Source organism: Molothrus ater, chromosome 6 (assembly GCF_012460135.2).
Source record: "Molothrus ater isolate BHLD 08-10-18 breed brown headed cowbird chromosome 6, BPBGC_Mater_1.1, whole genome shotgun sequence".
In the NCBI taxonomy this organism is placed as follows: domain Eukaryota; kingdom Metazoa; phylum Chordata; class Aves; order Passeriformes; family Icteridae; genus Molothrus; species Molothrus ater.
The window spans coordinates 26,945,183-26,969,280 of NC_050483.2; the positions used below are offsets into that span (position 1 = coordinate 26,945,183).

General features: G+C 39.9%; 1 protein-coding gene across 3 annotated transcripts in view; it reads left to right on the plus strand.

Moving 5' to 3' along the window:
* MIDEAS (mitotic deacetylase associated SANT domain protein) overlaps positions 1–24,098 on the plus strand; it is a 53,439-nt gene that overhangs the window by 9,800 nt on the left and 19,541 nt on the right. For 2 of the 3 annotated variants that reach the window (XM_036383858.1, XM_036383859.2), the window contains exon 2: positions 19,394–21,083. In XM_036383858.1, coding sequence (XP_036239751.1) covers positions 19,629–21,083 — 1,455 coding nt within the window. In that variant the 5' untranslated portion in view covers positions 19,394–19,628. Of the gene's footprint in view, positions 1–16,234; positions 16,341–19,393; positions 21,084–24,098 lie in introns of all 3 variants that reach the window. The other variant, XM_036383861.2, reaches the window with a different exon arrangement.

The window sequence follows — 24,098 nt, forward strand, 5'->3', positions numbered from 1 at the left end:
CCTAACACTTCGGTGGCATAACGTGAGTAGAAATGGAGATTATGCCCCACACAGAGGAGTTGATTGATGGGCCCTCCTGATAGGGGAAGGTGTGGTATGTGAGTGTGAATTTGCATCTCTATGGCCGGGTGAATGTTTTGTCAGCAGCCTTTGTAGAGGAGGCCAGACCCTCTCACACCTCCTTGAGAAGCAGGTGACATCGCTGTTCAGAAGTGGTTTTTGGCACCCTCTGTTTGCCTCCCGCAGATAGAGGCACTTAAGCCTTTGCTGAAATAGCAATTTTTCATCGAATTGCAGATACATTATTGCCTATATGCATCTGCTGTGAGCCTTCTTGACTGGCTTTTTCCTGGACATTGTGATTAAAAGTCTGAATTATAGTTCTCTGCTGAATCCTGTCATGTTTGTTCTGGAAATCGAAGATGTGGAATGGAGTCTTCTGGATTGCACTCTAGAAATGCGTGCGTGGAAATGAGTGCTTCAATTTCTGTGTGGAGCAGATTGAGTAGTTTCTCTAGCCAGGTTACTTACTTGGCTTTCAATCATGTCAGTGAACAAAGTTATTATCTCCCTGGTTCTGAGCACTTAGGTGATTTCAGTCTGCCTCTTATGCAGAGCTATTTCATACTTTTCTGTTTCTCAGTTGGGTAACTTTGGTAGTGTCACTGAAAAGGTCAAAGATGGAAGAAAAGAAAGTGGTGGATCAACATTCTCCCTTGAAGCATGGGTTCAGGACATTTTTTACATCTCTCAGCTGCTCTGATGTGGTTTTTTTTTTTTTTTTTTTATTGTGAAAATGAATAGAACTACTCAATTTTGCTACGTGCTATAAAGCATTTTAAAAAGACAGTTCTTTCTGAGTGACTTGTTTTATAAGAATACAGTTTGGAGGTGGAAAAATATTCTTTGTTCAGTGACAGCTCTAACAGAGTAACTCTTAAGTGACAGAATTTGCTTGGGAAAGTGCTCTAGGTTAAGTGTAGGATGCCTGGCTGTTTACAAGTAACCATCGAAGCGATATCGTTTGGATGTGTGGGGGCAATGTGAAAATCTATTGACATCTTTAGTTACTCAACTGGTTTATTTTTGGGAGCTCATGAATTGGCAGGACATCCTGACCCTGTCTGGAGGGGAAAAGCATAATGACTTTGAATGTAAGAGACTTTGTGAATATTTTGTCAAGTTACTTACTAATATTTCTTTGCAGCAACTATCATGGAGGTTTTAACCCTTTGCTTTCCCCTCTGAACATTTTTGCATATTGTTGATACATATTAATGAAAATCTACTAGTCTGTCAAGACAAAATGGCTTATTGCATCCTAATTTGCATCCTAGATTTGAAGAGTGTGAAGTTTTCTTGCATGAAGAAAGGTGAAAAATATTTAGTTATAAGATTACTTGTTTGTAACCCTTTGTAATATTAAACCTTCACTTGGACCAGCTATAGGTTGGATTCAGGATTGGTTGTTGATGCAGAAGGCCAAAGTGTAGGAAGGACAGGGCAGTCTTGCACACAGGTAGTTTTGGATTGTAAGGAAGTAAGGAGTTGAGAGAAGCTGTATTTATGTTAAAAAACACAGCTATATTTTTTGTGAAACTGATACTACTTTTGCTCTATGTGACTAGAGAGGACCAGCAGACAAAATCAAAAACTGACAGTAACAACTGCAAAGTGAACACTTTGCCCTTCCTATTATAAGGTTTCTGCTTGTGACTGATTTACACAAAACTATTACCCACTGTGCATAAGAAAATGAAAACAGGAAGGGTTTCTTGTAGTGTTCTCTTTGTAGCTACTACTTATGGTTCTGATTTGGAGAGCTGGTGCAAGGGTGCATGGAGTAAATAGGGAGTTTGTCATGGAAGAAGGTGGTTTTCTTTTGGCTTTCAATATTCAGTATTCTGACACCATCAGAAAATCTCAACTGCATTGTCAGATTAGTTGAAAACAATTTTGTTGCAGGAAATAAGTAACTTCAAAACATTTTGCTTGATGATACTTGCAGTCATCTTACTGAAAAATTAAAGTTGTGTTTGTAAGTCTTAATTATTCCATATCCCTTTATTCATTCACACAATTAACTTGAAGTCTCATACCCGCATTGCAAGATTTCTTCCAAATGCTGAATTGTGAAAGAGATGAGTTACCAATTGCTTTGAAGGGAAAGAACCACTGATTTGACTTTTCTGTGTTACACAAGCAAAATTTAAAAGAAACCCAACAGATGAAGAAATAAAATAAAGCACATGTTAACACTTGGCAAGCTGACTGGACTCACTGAGACTATTTTGTTTGAAAGGTGTCTCCTTCATCATCTCTTTTTTTTAAATAGGTAGAAGTGGTGGTGAGTTTTTTGTGTTTGTTTGGATGGGTTTTTTTGGTTTGGTGTTTTTTGGTTGGTTGGTTGGTTTTGTTTTGCTTTGGTTTTTTGGGGTTTTTTGGTGGTTTTTTTTGTTGTTGTTTTGTTTGGTTGGGGTTTTTTGTTTTTGTTTTTGTTTGTTTGTTTGTTTGTTTGTTTAATGTTTTTAAATATGAAAAGGGAGATCTGGAAAACTCATGTGTCTGGAATGATGTCAGCTTATCTGTTCAGCAACAGCCCAGTTCCTTACTATTATTAAATACAATTGCTGGAAAAATTGGCCTTGAGGCAGGAATGTTAATTTATTTTTGATGGGGTTTTTTTTCTGAAGTGTGTGTTGGGCATTAGTTTTAAACAGTTGGTTTTTTTCCCCCTCAGTTCTATCAGTGCTACTATTCACCTTACTGTAATAAATTTGTGACTTTGTTATAAAGTTATATAATGAATGATTTTGGGGCTTTCCTTGCAATGCAAAAGTTGAAAATGAAGCTGTGTATATTCATAGCTTGTAGAAATGTCAAATATATAAACAACAGAAGACGCTGTATATTTAAAAAAAAAAAAAAAAAGAAAAATCCTCATTCACGACCTAAATGAAAGGAGTGTATTGCAGAATGCCTTTCTGTGCAGGACGCAGTGCTTCGGTGCTCGTGCTGCAGGCGCCTCCAGCCTGGCCGGCCTGTGCAGGGGGGTTCCGTGTTCCGTGCCCGGCTGGCGCTGGGGCCCGCCCTTGGTGGAGGTGGGGCCGGGCTGGGCAGCAGCCGCAGGTCGGGGCCTGACGGGCGGACAGGGGCAGCTGCCGGGTGCCTCTCGGGAGGCAGCCCTGGGCTTCGTGACTTGCAGGGACGGAAAGCTCTGCTGCGGGGGGACACAGACCCTTTGAGAGATACTGTTTCTAAAGGCTATCAACTCGGGCTCTTGCTCAGCAGCTGAGGCATTTCACTGGGAAATGCAACATCAGAAAAGCATGCTTTTAGACTCCAAGTGGCTTTGGAACAGCTGTACTGAGCAGCTAAATAAATATAACCCTCTATAAGAGGAAATAACTTTTCTAACAGATATATGCACAAATGGATTATAATCATACTGAGCCCAGTGTTTGCTTGAGCAAGAGAGGAAACCTTTTAATAGTGATCTATAAATGGAAATTTGTGCTTAAACCAGCTTCTTCTAGCAGTGATTGGAGAACGCTACTCCTGCCTAGTGGAGGAGCATCTCAGGGAATTGGAAAAACTAGATGAGCTGGGGAGACACTGGCCAGGAGCTAAAACAGCAATGTACATTCAAATTTATTGGTGCTCAGATGCCAGCAGAAGTGTCCGGGCAAAAGCAGTTCTTTTACAGTAGTGTGAGTGGGCCTGGGTAACACAGAACTGAGCTACTCAGTATGCTTGGAGAGAGCAGGGGAGCATAGCACTCCTGTCAGGGGAAACCCAGCGTTTTGCTACCTCCAAAATGCAGAAAAATAAGATACTAAAACAAATTTCAAATTTGGAACATATTTAGTAATTACAGATGCACGTCCTAAAATATTTTATAATAATAAAGCAAAGCACAGAGCTGAAATCATATGCAAACAGCACTTACCAGAGTTGCTGCTTCAGGAAAAAATTAAAATTGTAAAATAGTCAATCTGGTAAAAGTTCATCCCAGGTTTGTTTTTTGGTTTTTTTTTTTATTCATGAATGAGGGAGTTCTTTAATAAATACTTTAATGAAGTACTGTCCATTTCTTAATTTTCAAATTTTAAGATATTTAATGAAGAGGGAGTTGTTACTGGTGGGATTTTGCTTTCAAACAGCAGCTCCAAACTGAAAGCAAATTGGTAGATTTAAACACCAACCTGTGTATCTTCAAATAAATTGATGGCATCTCCTGACAGACATGGTGCCAGTAATCCAGAGGAGACCCTGGGGCCATGTGATGAAGTTGCATGCTTTAAAGAATAAAACGTGACTTCAAGTTAGTGCATACATTTGTAATTGTATGCCTGTATTTTTTTCTTGGGGGGAAAAAAAAAGGGGAGGGGTTCTTAAACTTGAGTGTGGGATGGAAGAGGTGGTCAAGGATTGCTTTTAAAGACTGAGGTTTTCCAGAATGCCTGGGAAGGACATGGTGCTGCTGTTGTGGTGCACGTTTGCTGAGGTCTGTGCCGCAACAGATCTCTGGCAGGAGCTTGCTGTGCTGCACAGGCCAGTTTTCCACAAGCCTCAGCAAAGTTGGTCACTGTGGATTATTCTTTCCACATGTCGATTTTGTGCATGAAGCTGCTTGAGGGAATTGAAGCCAAAATTCAGGAGTTGGAAGGTTAATTGTTTTCCTTGCCCTTTGTTTGTCTGTGTGTGCTATTTACTTGGAGGGAGAGGGAAGAGAGTGTTAACCAATTACAAGTATACATCTTCCATTTCTTCCTGGAATGATAGTGGAAAATATTCCTAGGGTAGTTAACAGCCAAGTCACTCTCAGTAGTAGATACTGTTGTAAGTACACAGATTATTAGCAAGAAACACATCAGGACTTGGATTTTGTTGCTGAAGAATTAGTTCTCCACAAGGAACAGGAAAAAAATGTGTCGATACTCAGCTGAGGAAATTTTTACTGATGCAGCTAGGCGAGCATAGTATATTTATTGCTGTGGTCTTTATTTTAAGCCATTTTTTCAAGGACTGCCAAAAATGTCATTTTACCTACTTAAGCATAAAAAAATATAAAATTGGAACTGTGGAAGGCAATTTCCCTTTTTAACATTGGAGCTGCAGATACACTTATTTTAGAAGTTTACTAGAGAACTAGTGAAATGATACTGGGAGCTGAGGAACTGACAGGTGGGGTTTTTCCAGTTGCTGCTTTTAAAAACTTGAACTTTTAAATCTAATATCTACTGAATGCTAAGGAAGCTTAGTGTATGAACATTTTCAAATTATTTTAAACAATTTGCAATATTTGAAACTATGAGCAGTTTTCCCAGTGATACTGAGAAAACTGGCACACAACATTCTCTCCATATATAAGAAAAAGGTGCTAATTCCTCTTTACCATGCAAATATCTTTGCATAAAATGAAATTCATATTTATTAACAAGAAAAATAAGAAAAATATTTTAGAAAACCTTATATTTCTTCAAGAAAGGGAGCTAAGGACTGTAACAAAAATTATAAACAACTTCTTTTTATTGGATGCAGCTTTTTATATGTCCAAATCTATCTTATTGTTACCAGGTAGAGTATAAGTAAAAAAAAATACATTTAAGAAATTACCAGTTATTAAAATCTACCTTTCTACCTTTAAAAAAAAGGGGGGTGACACACTAAGAAGTTATTATTGTGGCTCAGTTGGATGGGTGGTTCATATCTTTTGGAACAGTTTGAACTGCCATGATGTCTTTGTGGAACTAAGTATGTTAACCTGGAAGGCATCATATTCTAGAAAATGGACAAAATCCACTGGAAATGTAGGAGCAAGAGGAAAGGCATCTGGAGGGACTGATACACTTGTGGTTTGATGAGATTTTCTTCTTTCTGCTAGTTTTTTTTTTTTTGTCATCTCACCCTTTTCTCACTTGTTAGCTTCTTGTGTGTTGCAACACAAATGAAACTGAATGGAAACCAACCATCGTGCCTGACCTCGGTTGGAAGCGTGAATTCTTCAGCCCTGGGCCTCTGAAAATGCTGCTGGGGAAATAATCCCTGTCTCTGCACTGGTGCTACTGTGAAACTTTATGCCAGCACCAGCGTCACAAGTCTTGCAGAAAGTGAGTTGAAGACAGCTGAAGGGTGTGGAAACCTTGCTTAAGCAGAGCCACTGAGTTTAGAAACGTCTGCAGTAATACAAACTTAGCCTGCTACCTGCAGGATCTGTATATGTGTAAAAGCCATTCTTTTATTTAAACTTTTTCCTCATGGTCTAAAGTACAGATAGCAACGAGTGTGAATTTCCTTCTGCTTTTTTGTTAGTTTTTGTGGCTCTGGCAGTACTTTTGTGACTGATTTGTCAGGTTCTGTCTGCAAGGGAAATTTTTGTGCAATGTTCAAGATTTTCAGTAAGACAGAGAGAACAAAACCACAAGTACAAGTGGTACAAGACTTCGGAAGAGCATTGACTTAACTATTTAACCTACTGTAATAGGTGAATGTCATCAATTATGTGCAAATCAGTACTTGCCCTTTTTTTTTTAAGTAATACTGTGACAGCATTCCTCATGCATAGCTCTCAAGGCTTAGTTCTGTTGCTGTTTCTTGTTTGTTTTTCTCCCCTGTAAATAGCTGTGACAAGTACATATCTTTTTATGTAAAGGGAAAAATGACACTGCCAATTTCATCCATACTGTTTACATTTTAAAAATTCTGGGTCCTATTTTATTTTTTTTCTGTGAAACCTGACTATATTTCACCACCAAATGTGTGATTGTTCTGACCATCCCTTCCCCCTCTCACCCCTTCAATGACAGAAATCTGACATTTGCTGCTGCAGGTTAAAACAGTAGCCAAGGACCATGGTGCTCCCTGACTTCTGGGGCCCTCAGAAGGGGCAGTGGGAGCAGTGGCAGAGCTCTTTCCGCAGTCTGCTGAAAGGACCCTTGTTCCTGTAGTCCAGCTGCTGTGAAGTGTGCTGTCCTCCTACTAAAAATCAGTACAGGTTGCTCTTGTCCAGGTGAAACAGAGCATTCAGTCAGAGGGTTCAAGGAGTGGAAGATGCAGAAGCTTGTCCCTGCACGAGTGAGCTCTGAACACATGTGATATCTTTTGAATAAATACCTATCCTTTAACACTATCTAGCCTCTGTTCTAGGTAGCCTCTCAAGGCATCACATGCAGTTCCAATTCATCCAATCCCTGTGGGCCTGAAAGCTGTTTCTTATTTGTGGCATCTCAGATGTTGCAGTTGTGGGGAAAGAACAAAAATTCTTTTTTCTTGGAGTGGTGGTTGGGAATGTGATTGTGAAGATGGGAGGAATATACATGTCATGGTAGTTGCTAAAAACACTCTTACAGGCTTTTAGAGCCCCCTTTTTTGATTCTCTGATTCCAAATTGTGCTTATGGTGCTCATAAGCATAAATGCTCATAAGCATCTGATGTAAACATATGAAAGCTTGTATCAGCGTTAATCAACTAATAGGTATAAATAAATACCTTCCCTTCTTTGTTCATATGATTTTTTAATTGCATGCAGCGAAGGAATTGGATGAGATTCTTCAGCAATTTTATCTAATTCCTAGGCAAAGTTAGTAACAATGTCATGATTGCACCTGAGTAGGTCTGCCTAGTATCCTGAATTTCTCTGTGTCCCCTGGACACCACCACAGCCAAGGCTAGCGTATGTGCACATAAGTCTTACAGATGACAACTCTAGTAAAAGCTAGCATGGTATTTTTAGATCCACAATAAACCTGCATTGACTGCTGTATGCTTATCTTGAGTTTATTAATATGCATGGCATACGGTCTCGTGGGCGGGCTGAAATAGGAAGAAATGTTTTGGAAAGGTTTCATGTGCACTTTAGCCAACCTTAGGATGGGATTTCAAACTGAGTAAGAGACTAAATATGATTGAAAGGATAGTCACTAACCTGAGACCGAGTTAGGTTATCTCATTTGTCCTAGACCTCTTCAGGCAAGTAATTTTAAAATCTCCCTCTCCCAGACTTAGCTGTCTTCAATAAAAAGGGAATAATAGTAATTTAGTCCCTTAAAGAGACATTTCCAGAGTAAGTGCATTAAGAGTGTAATCTTTATGCATTCTTTAATGCTGTTATACTGTGAATATGAGGCCATGCAGCCATGTAAAGTAGAAAATGCTGTAATTTGGGTTTTTACTATAGCACCGGGAATGAAGCCATGGACAATAAGAGCAGTACACCTGCCCAGTGTTGTCATTTTCTTTTAAAAAAAAGGAAGCCTAAAACCCCAACCACCACAGATCATGCAAGTGGAAGAGCCCTTCCCCTTAGGCTGCAGTTCCAGGCAGAGCTTGAGGAGAGTGTGAAGGCCTTATGGAACACTGCATCTGTGGAGTATCAGAGATTGCTACTATGACACTGACATGTATATTTTAATGTTAGAGCCTTTAATGTCTACAATTGAAATTTCATGTGCTTTAGAGGACTTTGTGACTTTTATATAAATTGCCTTAAAATTTACCTCTGGATGGGGAGAGTTCTACAGCATACTTAAAAAGTAGTGTTCTATAGTAGTTTCTGAATTCGGTATAACTGTTCAAATGAAGATGCTTTACCTAAAATCTTGCAAATGCAGTCTGTAGACAAAATTGAGATAAAAGAAATACAGAAGAATAACCTCATCTTGGCTGCCTTTGCTTTTTAGTGGAAAACAGACTGCTTTGTCTCTCTTTGTGTACCTGGTAGCAATACAGCATGTTGCAAGTGACACATGTTGTGAAGTTGAATGAATTGGTGTTGATATATTGCTTTAACTATTGCCAAGTATTATGTAAATGGTAAGTATTCCACTAACATGAAGTTTGTTCATGGACAAGTTCCTTCAACTACTTTCTGTAGGAGAAATTTGTCTGTGGTATAATAACTGGTAGAATGTTTTTCTGCCTTGGTGGATTCCCAAATGGGGAAGAACTGTGTAACATTTGTTACACAGTTGTCTCACAGCCTGCTGATGAGAGATTGGATGTTCATTCTTATTGTTTGGAGATGTGTTGAAAATAGTGATGTCATCAGATGCTGTGGGACGTAAGCTGGACCACTTGAATTAACCTGCTTGAAATGGAGAGAGTGCTATATACCTGGTGTGAAAAAATACTTTAGAATCCATTATCACAAAATCAGAATAGTTTGCTTTGGAAGGGACCTTAAAGATCATCTCGTTCCACCCCCCTGGGAAAGGCTGGAACACTTTGCTCTAGTCCAGGTTGCTCAGAGCCCCATCCAAACTGGCATGAAACTGGATGACTAGATGCATTATGGATTGTAAAGGAGCATCAGTCTCAGAGTTTCTTTGGTGTGAGACAATCAGGTTAATGGAATCCATATACCTGAAGACATGATTAGTTCATTAGCCCTTCATTCTGAAGTGAAAACTATATAATATAAGGGAATTTTTTTTTCCTTCATGCTTAGTGATTTCTTTTGTAGATGGTCAAGTGTTTAGTGCAGATGATCTTAACAGCTTTTCTAGTAAGTCTGATCTTCCAATTATTTGTATCCTGAGGTTTTTTTTTCACAATTTGCAAGGACTTATTGTTCCTGTTAATAGCAATTTCATAGCCTGTATCTTTAGCAAATACAGCTGTTCAAAATGTAATGTGGGATTATTGAATCAAAATGTTATGACTTCAATTAAAATATATTCGAGGACACGCAGAGTAAACTGTGCAAGTGCAGGATACTTCTGATCTCCTTAAAACGCATAGAATTCCATCTCCAGGTGGATTAATGCATAAACTTTAGTTTTTCTCATAGTATTGAACTTAATCATAGCGACCTCAACTTTGTTTTACTAACAGCTGAGTCTTTTGCTCAGTTTAAAATAGCTTTGTAAGGATTCTTGATAGAGAACGTTTTTCCTCATGCTGTTATCAAATAACTTATTTTCTTTCTAGTTATAAAGTACAGAATGAGTGGCTTGTTTGGTTTCAGGTAGGTTTGTTGAGCTGAATCTTTAGGAAATTTCTGACTTTGCTCTGAGACCATATGAACCTGATGTCACTTATGCCCCTTAGTGGAAGTGCTTTTATAATGCTAGTAAGGATACAAATAAGCCACTACAGAAATGGAAGCGCTTTGTATTTGATCCACTATTGGTGGCAGCCATCTGCTCTTTCCTTCCTCCACTGAAATCCCTGTGGCTAAAAGGAGGAAATTGAGCAGGTGTCTGTCAGGTAACTGGCAGGGAGCTCTGAATCCAGCAACCTGGAGAGTGCTTTGATTTTTTAATTAAAGGTTAAGAAATCAGACTGCTCTAAGCCCCTGGAGTCTTAAAACCTTACTGTTTTCCACTGTGTGATGATCCTGCTTGCCCGCATCTTTCAGTGTTCCTACTCCCAGTGCTGGTATGCAATTGCTTAGCTGCATTGCTGTAATGCCTGACAGCCCCAGTCATGGCCAAGAGCTTACTGTACCTTGTAACAGACCAGCACAATAAAGAGACCCTTTTATAGTCAACAGGAATTCCTAAAAGACGTAATTTTAGAAATTTGAACTGAAGCCCTGTCAGTGCTGTAAAAGACTGTGCTCAGTCAATACTGTCATCTGTTTGCTGCAAGTGTGTGGATGTGGGCAAGCCAAGGTCAGTACTGCTTCAGCTTAGGTAACTGCTGATAAACAAAGATATTTCTGGGTCAAGTGAGATAGAGGCAGGCATATGACAAAAGAGAACTATGTTATTGTGCGACTTTTTCCCTTCACTTTTTGTCTACTCCCTCTTTTTTGTTTATCACTACCCTGATTGCATCATGTCTGAAATTAGGCTTCTAAGCCCTTTGTGGAAGACTCTCCATCTAGGCAGTTAGTGGCTGTTGTTAAAGATAATACAACTTTTATGACCTCAAAATACTCCATTAATATCAACGTTTTTGGTTTCAAGTATTATTTTATGAAACAATTTGAAGTGGCTTGCTTAAGGTGCATGTCTGTAGCAGAGTTGGATGCTGATCCCAGATCCCAGGGTTCTTCCTGTATGTGTAGTCTCAGCTACTGTCCAGCCAGACTTGGGTGAGTGATGATGCTTGCTTGACGATCTTAAGAATGTCTCTGCCAGGGGCTCAGGCTGAGGAATTGAGTACCTTTATATTTCTCATGAAGAAATCTCTGGGAATGGAAAGTATCACTGTCTCTATGAACTTTCACCATTCTCTTCCCTTAGTTGTAGCCCATTACCCCTTGCAGAGCCTGAAAGGAATCTGTAAAACATTCAGACTTTTTTGTTCTGTACACTGGATGTCTGTGCAAGCCTGTTTTTTTTTTTTGCTGGAGTGCTGAAGAGGTTGAGATGGGAACAACTGAACCTGTAGCAATCTTTCTTGTTTAGCTCAGTGCGTTCAGTTGTGTTTTCTTCTCAGGGCTAAAGTGCAGAGAGATTTGGCCTGTCTCTGGGATATGCATGCAGTTCTGCAGCTGGTGTGTTTGTGGCAGGAGAGGCATTTGGAGTGAAGGATGTGTTGTGGTCCTGTCAGGCATGAGAATGCGAGGGCAGGGAAAAGCTTTTGGCTTGCTCTTTGCCATTCTGACTTTAGAGCCTGCTGTGATTCCTGCATGTTAGTCTCTGTTGCTAGCAACTGCCTTCCCAGACAGCTCCAAACAAAAAAGCTTAAAATAACTGTCTAAGGGCTTCCAGTTAGAACTGTTAACCCATTTCCAGTGGGAAGGAATGATGTTCCTGTAACTGTACAAAGCCTGAAAGCAGCATTTCATACTCCGTAATTACTGTGCTCATTCTGCTCTCTAAGACTGCCCAAACCTCTTCAGATCAGGGTTTGTTATCATGACAGATTATAATAACAATTATTCCTAACTTCAGTACAGTTTATAAACATTAACCAATATAAGAAATGTACCATGTATGTATTTTATTAAAGGATAAGCCTGGTCTGTGTTGCAAAGCATTTGTAAAGATGGGCTTTCCTGTGTTTGTGTTTACAAGTGTCTGGATTGTGGAGCTGCCTCTCTCGTGGTACATGACAAAAGACTAGTCTGCTGCAAATCATGAATAATTTGTTTTCATGTGATGAGGTTCGCATGAAATTTCGGTTATTTTGGAAACAGCACTTAAAGTTTTGGTTGAAAATAAGTGAAAATCTTACATATCCTTTCAATAGCTGGTAGAAGCAACATTGTCAGTTCCTTTAAAAAAATCTGGTTGTGGCCTTTTTTCCCTTTTGTTGTTTGTTTTATTATCTATTAAGTTTTAAAATTTTAGTCTGTCTTTTTAGTAGTCTTCCTACCTCATCCATACTGATTTTCTTCTGGTGGAGCTGTTTGTGTTAGCCAGGTTTTGTCTGGCTTGTTATAAGGATAAGACTAATCAGCACTTGATGGGCATTTTCTTTTTAGCAACTTTTGTCTCTTCCTCATCCATTAGAACAAAATTATGTGGAAAATTCTGGGTGTGTTTTGAAAAGGAAACCTCCAATAAACTTGTAACCAGGTTTACAGCTTGAACTGAGGAAGACAACCCCAGAAATTAGGTTATTTTTAAGTGTTCAGCAACAGTCTATGACTTCCCCTTATAGAACTGTTACCTGAAAACTTCCCTTTGAGGTGTATCTGAGGTGCTTCAAACCCTGTAATTCAAAACACCAAAATCCTTCTCTGTAACATCCTCCATACTAGGATGGATCTGTGTGTTTAGATTGAGTGTGGAAAAATTGTGGTGATGTGGATAAATAAAATCACATCCATGGATGTCAAAAGTAGGTCCAGATAGAATCAGAGTGCATGCTTTGGTGAATTTGAAGACCATTGGAACAGAAGTGTATCTAATTAAATAATGTTTAAAGGATTGCATTTTCACTGTTTCACATTTATTACCTCCTTTACCATAAACCAAAACTTTTTCTTGAAGTAGGATTTGTGTTTCTCCTTGGATTGATTACTTTGTGAAGTGTAGTTCATGTATTTCCATTTGGGTATGTGTATATTTTTCCCAGACAATATGGTAGTTCTACATTTTGTGTTATTTTGCTCGCTGTGGATAATTAACCTCTGATGGTGCTGAATGTCAGGAATGGTTTAGATTGGAGCAGTAGTTTGGGGTATGGGGTTGTCCAGTACAAGTGACCTGATTTTGCTGGCACGTGGTCTTTCTCAGCATGACTGCTTTCTCACATGTTTCACCTCACAGAGCTGATGGGTTTCATTTTTGAGTCTCTGGTTAGTACAGTGGTTTAATAAAGCTTTATTAACTCCCATCCTCCGAAAATGGGAAAGTGAAAGTGGCAGCACAGTAATTTTAAGCGTGTCCTCAGGGCAGAGGTGCCCCTGTAGTCAGTCATAGCATCAGTCTTGCTCTGCAATAGAAATGGGCCAATCACATGAAAATTTGGGCAGGTCATATACATACTACTTATTTAGGTATGTGTTTGCTAGCCTCAGGCAGGCACCTTCAGGAATCAGTGGAAGTTGCCAAACTTCCTGGATGCTGTGTTTTCCCTTTTGTTGTCTGCCTGTGAAGCAGCTTTCCTTTCATCTCTTTGTCTATATTACTGGCCTGCTGTAGGATTCCTTTTTTTGCTATGCAGTGTTGCACAACAAGTAAGCCTTCCCCATTTCATAGGCTCTGTTGATTCTAGGACTTTGACCTGATAAATTCTCTGGATTAGTTTCGTACTTGGAGGTGTTAGGGGAGATGATTGATACCTAATTGCATTCTTTTATAGTGGGCTTCTTTTAAACTGCAGGACTGCTCAGTTGGTTCCACACTCCTGGAAAACACACCTTTTGCTATAGAGACAGACATTCAGGATGTCTAGAAAATGCCATACCATAGGTGATAAAGTGACAGAAACATAAAACCATCATCTTTGTATTTATGTGTTTTGCTTTCTTGCACCATATTGTGTTTTGTAGTTGCTTTGAGTTTTCCCCTGCTTTCTTCAGAACATAGATTGCTGTGCTTAACTGCATAGAATTTACAAACATGGTTTATTTTCTGTGCTCTGCTGTTATCCTTCCTGTTCAAGGTGTCTGAAGGTGGTGAGTGGGAGGTTGAAAACAATCTGCAGGAATTTTGATGTAGGTAACTGTCTGGAAGAAAATGTGACAAAGTGAGCGTGCGGGAGAGGCTTTGGAAGGAGGGATTGAAGCTGTTTCCATATACAGCAGAGTAAGCATAGGTTATATGCAATAAGCTTTGCAAGTCTTCTACAAACACAAAAACTGACCCATGCTTTCAGCCTTTTCTCTGTTCTCACTCAAGACTTTTGCAAATGGTGCTAGTGGTTTCACAGAGGCAGATTTCTGCTGGCTGGAACAAGTTTGTGATGACCTGTAACTCTCCAGTCATTTTCAAAAATGCAAACCACAAAAGCCAGAAACAAAATCTACCCCATTGAGCCTCCTCTGACCTTCTATTGCACTGAAGGAATTTAAGCGTTTTTGCCCTTTCTGCACATGTGTGAATAGCATACCCACTTTCCATCTTTCACAGGTAGATTTAATTAAACCCAGGTTTTCCTTCAGGTTTGAAGGGGAACTGGTAGCTATTCTATTATATTGCTTAATTTTTGACCTTGCTTGTTGTGTGATCTTAGAAGTGAGTTGTTTTCTCTGTTATTATTAAAATATGTATTATAATTCTTTATGTGTTTCATAAATGTGGGATTTTACCATAATGAGCAAATTGGAGAAGGAAGGTTTGATTGTTCTGTCTCAGAAGGACACGGGGTAACTTGCTGCATTTGTCTTAAATGTAAGATTGTTCTTGGAATCTGTCCATCATCCTGGTTGAAAGTGATTGAGCTGCTTACTGGGGAGAACCATAATTTCACTTGCTGGCAGCAGGAGGACTTAGTGAGAAATGATTGTCATCGCCCTAATCGGACAGATTTCCTGTAAGGAACAGTGACTGCATTGTTGCAATTAAGGCTGAGAATGTACATTAGCTAGAACAGAGGAACACGTTATTTCACATGAATAAAACCCTAAAAGAGAGGAATTTTAAAGCTAAGATGGTGGACTAAAAGATGGTCTACAACTGCAACTACAACTTGTTAGTATTCTCAGCATCCTTAATTTTGCTGAAGTTTGAGGAGAAATCTGAGTTTCCTGAGTCATTTCTTGAGCATTCTGTCAGAGAGAAATGCTTGCAAATGTTCTCAAAGGAGAATGAGAAATGTGCACAATTTAAACTGGCTTATCGTGCCAAATATAGCTGATGTAGCAAATGGACTGAACAAAGCACAGGACAGCACAGCCCTCAAAAAGTGAGCTGAAGAGTAAAGTTCGAGATTACTACAATATGTGAGGTCATGAACTTGATATGTGAAACTGTACAAATACACATATGCTTAGTTAAGAGAATATTTATAGAAACAGAATAATGGTGGATAGTTACCAGTTATACAGGCAACAGTTGCCAGCTGTACAGGCAACAAGTTTTGAAGAGAGATAGAGATACTTTACATTAAATGGTTACCACTGAGCGTTTTTTATTTGTTCCCTAAATCAAATAATCTTTTAACTTTAGTTAAGGTTTTATATCAGGCTCTCTCTAGGCTAATAATAAACTGTGGCAAGACAGCTGCACTGGGTAGGGATGTCTCAATAATTCTGCTTTGAATTGGGTAAAATCTGCTGATGGGTGGTCTGGCTGGTAACTGCCTAGTGAGTGGCTCTGAGTGTCTGTGCCCTGCACCCTTCTGATATCTCCTTTGAAAGGACTTCATCATTTCAGAACAGAATCCTGCATGAAGGAAGAGACTCCATAGTCCTGTTGTATACTTTAGGAAGCCCTTCAGCATTCTTTGCCTAAATTTAGCTCATGTGGTGTTTTATATGTGTTTATGATTTTATTTAATGCATTAGTGCAGATACGCTAGAGAAGTTTTTAGCTAAAAATGCTAACTCTAACTTTTCTCAGTAAGGTGCCATGAATTACTTTCCTTAGGTATTTTTCCTTCCAGAAAATACTGCATATGTGCCCATGAGATATGTATATCTAATTTGTCATTCTTTTTAGGTGTGGAAGAGAAAGCCTTAAAATATCAAAAATCCCTTAGAAATATGAAAATATTTACAGTATTAAAGGAGGTGATGTACAATTTGTATTCATCTGGAGGAAGTTCAGGAGAAGTTCTTGAATTTCAGAAGCTCCTGGAAGTGAACATAACTGATGATGTTGCATGCCAAATCTTAGAGTTATTAAAACAAAATATACTGATGCTAGGTTCTGCTTTTTCTCTGTGCAGTGTAAAAGCAATGCTAAGTATCATAATACTTCTGTATATTTGGAGGCAAGACACAGTATCTTCTGGGAATTAGAGTATTGGAACTGGCTCTGTGCTTTATTCAGAGGTAAGGAATGGTCTTGAGTGTACTGCTCCAAAGCACTTAAGCCTGGAAGCATGTTGCCATTTTCCTGTGCTACTGCAGGTTGACTCTTGTGCTGAAATTCAAGTAAAACAAAACAAAGCAGAAAAACCCCAAAGCTGGTAATTGGCTGGGATGATGATTGTGTGAGCTCATTCCCCCAACCTCAGGGAGGGAAGCCTGTTTAGTCAGCCAACAGTGCTCATGCAGTGAAGCTGCCAAGCATGAGCTTTCCTGAAGCATAGTCATGCTGCAACTTGAACATTTATCACTGCAGCTTAAACTATGAGCTGTTATTATTAGGATGACATAGAAGATACTTTTCTGTAGATTTTCTATATAGAAAGAACTTCTAAAATGCAGATTTTGTGATACTTTCTTTTACCATCAAATACCAAATGCACCAAATCCTCCTTTATCTTGGTGATCTCTTATGTTGTTATTTTTGCATGTAACTGGGAGAACTGGGATGTTCAGTAAACATGTTTTGTTCAAATTACCTTGAATCTCTTTTCCTGGGTTTTGTGCTGAATAACAACTTCAATTGTACATATTCCTTTTCCTCATATAGGTTATCTCTGAACTTGCTCCTTTTTATACTTTGCGTCTTAATAGTTTTGTTAGATCTCTTTCCCAGATTGTTGCAGTTCTAAACTGGTCCGAGTTAGACCTTGTGATGCTGGTGTTTTCTTACCTAGTAATAGAAAAAGCAGAACCAAAGTCCACACAAGTGTTGTGCTAATGCAATGCTTTTTACTAATGTGAGAGTTCTGTTTGTAAAGGTCTCCTGGGCACTTTTCTGTGTGGTAGCTGCAAGTCTCAGCCACAGCTATTAAGAACAGCATCAGCTGGACTCTTTCTTTCTTTTTTTGGTTGATAACAAGGACCCTTCAAGTTGAAAGTTGAATGCTGTCTTTTTGACGATTATTGTTGTCTTTTTCTTCATAGTGTAAAAAGTCTAGAGCAGAATTTCAGAAAGCTGTCAGCTTAAAACTTGATCTACTGGTAATGTCTTCTAATATACAGAAGACCTTGCATTCTTTTTATCAAAATGATGTGACTGAGCATTGCAAAAGCATCTGTGGAAGGAAAATGTTGCCTAGTTTGGAGATAAAAATAGTTTGTGATGATTTCACAAAGTAAGACTGACAGAAATCACTCTTAGTAGTATTACCTCAGGTGTTGAAGTTTAGCTGTTATCTCTGATACATTTGCAGTACTGCAGAAAGCAAGGAGAGAGGATAGCATTAAGGTTTCTGAGAGGCATATAGCAGCTTATCCACCTCTACATTTTTGCTACCAGGGATTCAGTTTCCTGCTGTAAGATGTTTTTTCCTCTCCTAGTGAAATTTTGAAGTAAGAAAAACTTACTTTATGAAATCATCATTCGTGTACTAGTTGCAGTTTAGAGAGAATTTTCCATCTCACATAATTTCTCCTAGAGTTATTTTCATCCTGTTGTGATAGTCTTGGGAAATGAGCTGAGATGTTGTGCTTAGAGGAGGGAGGAATGCCCTGGCTCTGTGATGCGGGGTGGCAGAGGTCCATGGTTTGTAGCCAAAGGCGAAGGGGAGGCAGTGTGGGGGAGCAGCTATGTAACAGCCTGAGGAAGTGAGTCACTGCGCTCTGAAACACAGTCCCATGGTTCCAGTGGCACTGAAGCCAAGCTTGGCCTCTGAGGTGGAAGTTGCGTAAGTTAATTAAAACTCTTTGTCCTTTCCTCCTCGTCATGTTCCCAACCCCACCTCAGTGTTAAAACCTGTACCGTCTGAGGAAGCCCAGGTTACAGGACTGCAGTGTGCTGTATCATTTTGGTTTATTATTTTTCATTTTAGAAAGCAGAATAAATAGATTGCAGGTTTCATTGGAGGGAATGTGTGTGTTAGTCTTACCTGCTCCACTCAAGAGAAACTTGATTATGTAACAGAAGGGGTGTAATAAGAATAGTTTTTTTACAATTTGCTGTAATTTTCCTGGAATGTATTGGCTGTGGGATTTAAAGTGGAACAGAATGCACGCTGAAAAGGATAGGAATAGAGACTTACACTAGAATGTTAGTAGTGGTAATCTGATAATATAATTGAATTTAAAACTAAACATCTAAAAAGGTTTTAGGTATCCAAATAGGAATACTAGTGTATGTGTTCACACATTAGACCTTAATCCTGCAAGCTAGCCTCTTAGAGTTTGTGGATAGCTTTTCTTCATGGAAAAAGGGGGTAAGAGGGTAGAATTGTTGTAGAATGTCTGTTCTGGAAGGGCTTTCTTCTATTACATTTGTAGCTTTTCACTAACAGATATTTGCTGATGTCTGCAAGCAGCTGTTACAAGAGCAGCTGCCTGAACTACCTTTCAGTGAGTGTGACCTGAGCGGGAGCAGTTTCTTTCAGCTGAAGAAAACTTCTGAGAGAGCCACAGGTTGAGCAGGCCGTGGCCCTAGGATGGGATCCTAGGGGCTTGGATGCTGGGTGGGCAGATGTTGACTGGAAGGCATCTGTAACCATTGGTGGGGTGTGTGTGTGACTGATGGGCTGTTGCCTGACCATTTTCCTTCAGAATACTGAACTGAGCATCTTGTTGCATGTTTGGCTGCAGTCTTCATGTACATATGTGGCTTTTAAAGGTCTTTGGGAACTGTGGCCTTTTGGCAAGCCATGAGGGGTTTTTGTTTTGTGGTTTTGAGCTAAGATTAAAACCAGATTATTCTGGCTACAGAAAGATGTGGAAGTAATTGGCCAGATCAGATGTAGTAAAGAGTAAAAGTAAAACTTTCAGGGTGAACTTAAGTGATTAGTCAGAATTCTGTGTGCAGTAGCGAGTTGCATCATGCAAGTACAGTGTGATACCTATTTTGTAAAACGAAGTTGTTTTGTTTTGCATTCTTCTAGCAGGTCAGATCTGTTCTTTCTTCCATCTATTATCCTGGTCTTCATTTCCATGGGAAATGGGACAGACATACACATTGTTGCTTATCGCATGAGCATTCATAGGCCAGTTATGTCTGTTGATGATTCATTGCAATTGCTTCTCTATTTCAGGACCTGTAACTAAGTGGACCCTACTGACCTCTGAACCACAAACTATAAGAGTGAAAAGAAGTGGGAGAAGCACACAAAGAAAAAGGAAGTGAATGCACTTTCATCTGGACTTCTTTCCTGCCCTTTATTACTTAAGCTGAATGGAAAAGAAAGACTGCTGTGCCTTTCCTCCCCCAACCTCAGGGATGGGTGGATTATAAATACTGTGTATGTGGCTGGGAGAACAGACTGAACCATGAATCTTCAGGCTCAGCAGAAGTCTTCAAGCAAACGGGCTGGGAAACGAGTTGCCTATTTTAACGAGCAGGACATAGCAGTGCCGTCAAAGGAACCACAGCAGCAGCTTAAGGAGGGACAGTACTATGGTCACGGAGGGAATATACCAGTCTCTCAAACTATGGAGATTTCTCATCCAGGAGGATTAACGAATGCACCCAACAACGTTGCTTTGATGAACTCTGTTTACAATCAAGATAGGGGAGAGTCAGTGATGATGCCCCAGTCAGTAACAGCTGTCAAATGGCAGAATTCACTAATGGGAAACCGGTTACCAGAAAGGGGTGACAGCCACTGGCAGTCTCCACCTTCAATGTGGAACCACGGTATGGTTTTTGGGGGCAACCCAAAAGGACCCCACTCCAATGCTGGTGCCCCAGGCTTCTATGGCCACCCAGAAGCCCTTAAAAGAAATCAAGAGAAAGGAGTGTTTGTGTCACAGCTGGATTTGTATGGAGATGCTGTCCAGCAGATGATGTCCCAAAAGGCTCAGCTGGAACAGCAAGCCCTGGTTAGACAGCAAGCTCAAATGAATTCTTTTCATCAAATGCAGAAACAGCAGCAGCAGAATCAAACTCTGCCATTGCAGCCTTTCCAACTTGCATTTGGTCACCAAGGCCAAAAGCAGGGTCTTCCTGAGCTGTTACATGTCTTTCAAGAAGCCCCAACTTCTTCCAGTCCAGCATTTACTGCACAACAAAAACAGCAAGCTCTTCCCCAGCTACAGCTCTTTGAAAATTTCTATCCTCAGCAGCAGCAGCAACAGGCTGCCACACAAGCCTTTGGTCTGCAGCAAACGACTTCTATAGCACAGCCTCATGTGGCAGCTGCAGCACCTCAGCATCACATGATGCCACACCAATTTCAGCAAGCAGAGAGGAACCAGGAGCTATTCAAGGCATTAACAGAGCAGAACCAACAGACTGTGCTACCTCAGACGCAGATTCCCTTTCCAAGAAGGTCACGGAGACTCTCCAAAGAAGGTGGCCTGCTGACATCTGCAGGAGAAGTGTTGACTTCTAAGCAGGCAGAAGAACAACCCAGCAATTTATTTCTGCACCACTGGCAAACACATCAGCAAGAGGTCCCGATACAGCAAACACCTGAGTCGCTGGGCCACAGTAAAAGTAGCTATTTGCACCCCAAAAGATTGGATCTGGGGCAGAAGGATGTCCTGGTGAATAGTGAGCAGTGCCAGATGGAAACAGACAGGCAAGCTGCAGCCCAGAATGGTAGAGATGAGGAGAAGCAGGCAGCAGCACCTGAAGAAAACAGTCAGAGAACTAATGATTTTCAGAGTGTCAGAGGTGGTGTAATCCAGAGTACCCGACGGAGGCGACGTGTTTCTCAAGAAGCCAATTTGCTGACTTTGGCCCAGAAAGCTGTTGAGCTGGCTTCTCTTCAGAATGTAAAGGTAAGGTATAGACCCTAACCATATAGCATGTTTTACACGACAAAATAGGGCTGAAAGGAAGGGAAGTCATGTACGTATGCAGGATAGGATGGTATCTTGGAAGTGTGCAATGAGGGCAGCTCTGGTGTGGAGGCATGTAAGTTCAGCTACTGTAATTCATAGATGTGGGAGAACAGAGATGTAGTATAGTGAAACCACTAAGTGACAGTTTTATTTCACTAACACCAAACATTATTTTAGCCCATGACATGAAAATATGGAAGTTTTCAGCTTAGGTCTCAAGGTGATAAGGAATTTTGAGAGGCAGGTACAAGCAGCTTACTTGTTGTCTTTTTACCAATTTAACATTCTCTTTCTTTTCTGTTAAAAGACTTAGGCTTACCTGCCAGTTTTTCAGTTTCAGCAGTTGAAGTGTTTCTAAAATGTGCTCTCTAAAAATTACATAATGCAGTTTACATGTTCAATATTTCTCAAATATTAAAAGTCTAAGAAAGCTTCACTTACATGAAGGACCAATACCAGGCATGACAAAGGCCTGTCTCATGCAGCATCCCATTTCTAAGAATGACCTGAGGGCCTGTAGACCTCCTGTAAGACTTAATGAGGAAGAAATTTAGTGCTGACTGATTTGGTAGTTCACTACTCCTAATCTTTTGATATCCCATCAGTCTAAACTAAACAGTATATATTCCATATGGCAAGATGACAGAGTTCAAAATTAACTAGCCTATTGGGAGACAAGTGATGGGATTTTTGGAGTTGAGTGGGGGTTTTTGGAGGGATTGTTTTTGAATGTTTTTCTTACAGTTGTGGTTTGCCTAATCTTTTATTGAGTGCTTCTTAGGAGGCACACTTTTCCTTGGAAGTTCTCTTCCCAAAGGCTGATGAAATATACGTTACATGAGCTGTTTTTACCTACACTTTGATATCTGAGTTGCTATCCAGTCACACAACAAAGGGAAAGGCATTTTATTGTCCGTTTCATCATCCTTTTTATCCTAGTCTGTCTCTCACTGTTTTTTTCCATCTCTTCCTTAGGGGAATGTGCTGTTTGAGTGAAAGAACTAAACTAATAAACAATGAGCTGAATATCCATAGCCTACTCCATCTCTTGGAGAGCAGAAACCAAACAGTGACTTGACTTGGTTGATGTTGTCTTCAATCCTTTTTGCTCTAACTCCAGTTGAACCAGCAGATTTGATAAAGAACTGGTAGTTTGTAGTAGCATGGTGTATTGCTCTTTGCCAGCCATTGTGTGATTATATTGCAGAAGGCCTGCAATTCACATTGCACTTGGATCACTAACAGAGTGTCAAGAAGAAGCAAATAGAGCATTTAGGAAAGGGCCCTGAGAGATGAAGCAAGAAATTGGCTGTTTGAAGGCACGTCTGCTTGCAGTCTGATTCATAATGTAAAGACCAGAGAAGTGTTTTGACAGATGCTCTTTTGTTCTTTGCAGTTATGCAAGCATAATGGCACTAGCAGAACTCTTTATGTTTAGATCTCTTCAGGTTTTCAGGATGAGGTTTTGAAAAATGATAAAATTCTTACCAGAGGTCTGATGGATTTTACATCTTTAAGGTGTTGAATATTGTGTGAGGGAGAAAAAGAAAATATGTTTGCTGAATGAGAGTGGGCTGCTTCTCTTATGAGTGTCTTTCTGTTAAAAACAACCTAGAAGCCTTCTCTGCATAGATGATCTGAAGAGTGTGTAGAAGGCCATAGAGTTAAATTATTGATTGAAGAAGATATCATTCATAATTTGAACCAGTTTTTTGAACATCCCAGTCTAGGTATGTGTACCTTATGCAAAAATAATATTCTGGACAGTAATATCTGTCTACATGCAGTGTCACGACTGATGCTTTGGAACAGGCCTGTGGCTGCCTTTTTTTCAGGTGATGCAAGCTTGTTGCTGCCTACAGGCTGCAGTAAATTCTTAACTCCTTAATTATTTCAGTGTGACTTGTTGAATTCTGTAAGTACAGAAAACTTTTCTCAAACCTTAATGGTTTTCTACAAGGGTGTCTGAATTTAAATATTCCTTTATGGAAGGAAGACATGTTTTGCTTACCTAGCTGCTTTCCCCTGGCACAGGGCAGGGCACCAGCTGCTACAAACAAAAGGAAGAAAAAAGTTTTGTTTGCAGAATTGTAGTTCTGGTCTCGTCTCTTTCATGGACAAGCTTTGGTTTGACTGCAGACAGAAGCTGCCTCTCCTTGATGCAGATGATGCAGAATGATAGCAGAAAGCCCTATGTGGGCAGGTGTTTTTAAAAGGCTGGTGTGGTTTCTAATCAGATCACAGATGTGGCCTTGGAACAGTTCTTCCAGCTGTTGTAGTTGGGTTTTTCTGTGAATTCTAAGATTTTTAGAAACAGCTTGAGGGATAGAGAGGATCGATGCCAGGATGTCTGATGGGTTTCTGTGGATTTCCTGGAGAAAACTATGACTAGTTCATACCTCAGTATTTATGCAAGAGTCTAAATGAAAGTGCCATATGTTGCACTTGCTGAAGTTATCCAGCAGCCCTCCTGCCCCAAATTCTACAACAGGGATTCTGAGGTAGCCAAAAATCCCCTAGCAGGTCCCATCCTTTCTGCTTACCTCTGAGAATAATCAAACAGCTGAGAAACTGTTTAGAGATCTGAAGCAAAAGGCTTAATTCCAAAATTAGTCATGCCTCTTGTAAACATTAGGTATGTGTGAACTTTGTGATCAGAAAAGCTGTAGTGTGGACCAGAACATCTTTAAGGATGTCTTAACTATTTATATTAAGTCCTACTGGTGTTTTTTCTCTATCTGTGCTACTATTCAGGTCTCCTGTTCTTGTTTTGTCTTGGAGGGGTCAGCACTCCCATCTCTGAGGAGGAGTCCTTTGCTGATTGCCCCCCAGTTTTGAAAATAAAAGGAGCATGGTAAACCAATCATAAAGCCAGAGAAAAGTGACACTTTTGGGTGACTGTGGCACTTTTGAGCTGCCATAATTTCCTTCTTGTAGTCAGCAAATTAGTTC